This window comes from Cryptosporidium hominis (genome assembly GCF_000006425.1).
Source record: "Cryptosporidium hominis TU502 chromosome 7 CHRO017106, whole genome shotgun sequence".
NCBI classification, from domain to species: domain Eukaryota; phylum Apicomplexa; class Conoidasida; order Eucoccidiorida; family Cryptosporidiidae; genus Cryptosporidium; species Cryptosporidium hominis.
The window spans coordinates 1-1129 of record NW_666432.1 but is presented as its reverse complement, the minus strand read 5'-3'; the positions used below and the strand labels follow the sequence as shown (position 1 = coordinate 1129).

General features: G+C 30.9%; 3 protein-coding genes across 3 annotated transcripts; 2 read left to right on the top strand and 1 right to left on the bottom strand.

The window, feature by feature from the left end:
* The first annotated feature begins 300 nt into the window (after positions 1-300).
* Positions 301-600, top strand: Chro.70537 (hypothetical protein). Its single annotated transcript, XM_659840.1, has 1 exon — positions 301-600. One exon carries the CDS (start codon positions 301-303, stop codon positions 598-600), a length of 300 nt encoding a protein of 99 aa, XP_664932.1.
* Chro.70538 (hypothetical protein) lies at positions 416-787 on the top strand. The annotated part of the gene is made up of 1 exon (XM_659839.1): positions 416-787. The coding sequence occupies one exon, from the start codon at positions 416-418 to the stop codon at positions 785-787; it is 372 nt and encodes a 123-aa protein (XP_664931.1).
* On the bottom strand, positions 586-915 carry Chro.70540 (hypothetical protein). The annotated part of the gene is made up of 1 exon (XM_659838.1): positions 586-915. The coding sequence occupies one exon, from the start codon at positions 913-915 to the stop codon at positions 586-588; it is 330 nt and encodes a 109-aa protein (XP_664930.1).
* Positions 916-1129: the final 214 nt, after the last annotated feature.

The following is a 1129-nucleotide window of genomic DNA, read 5'->3' as shown; positions in this document are numbered from 1 at the left end:
AAGGAACTTGATGCGATACGAGCAAAAAGGTTGGCATCATTGAAAAACAGAGCCGAAGAAAACTCCAGATTTGGAGAGTTATACTTTATTAGAAAACCAGATTTTGTGAAAGAAGTTACAGAAGCGTCAAAAGATAATACAACAGTTGTTGTTCACTTGTACAAGGAATCAAATGAGGATTGTCAAATCATAAATCGACTTTTATCTGAGACAATTGCAAAGGAATATGGTAAAATCAAATTTGTTAAGGGTATTTCTAGTGATATTGTCCCAAACTATCCAGACAAATCATTACCAACAATGATTATATACAGAAATGGTACAAGTATTTCTCAAATCACAGGTGGTTCAAGCTTTAAAGATAAGAACAGGAAGATTACTATCAAGTCAATTTTAAAGTTGTTTGTTCAAAACAATGTTATTAAGAATAGTGAAATCACCGAGCATTCTAGACTTGAGAAAGGCTCAGAATATTCCAATAATTACTCAAGTAGTGATAATTCTGATTCTGATGATGATAATAGAGACAATGGTAAATGCTATAGTTCCACAGTTTTTGATAAAATGCAGGATAGAATTAAATACTTACAAAAAATCTAAAAAGATTTCCAATCTCAAGGCTTGTTTTGCAGTAATCCTTTCTGTTGAGCTGGGATTTAATGAAGATATTATTAGTTCAAAGAAAGCTTTGTCTTCTTTATTGATAAGTTTTGCCAAGTCCCAATTTGTTTTAAATATAGGAAGAACTAGTCCAGATTCTGAAATTGAAGGTAAACTCTTTAAATAATCCAAGCTTGTTCCTAATGGAGTTCCAACTAATCTAAAAATACCAAATAGTTGGTCAATCTCATTCTTCCCATTAAAAAACGCCTTTCCAGTTAGAAGCTCCAAAGCTATACATCCAAAGGACCACATATCGCTAGCAAATAGATCATTTAAATATAAAGTCCCTAAAAGCCTTTCTGGACTTTTATATTTCAAATTTGTCAAAATCTGAAGTTGTAAACGATTGAAAAAAAAGTTAATTAGTCAAATTCAAGTATTTCTATTTCATCTTTTCATTACTATTTGGTATTACACTATGCTCTCAGATTCGCCTTTTTAATTCAAATTAGTATTTCTAGCTTTA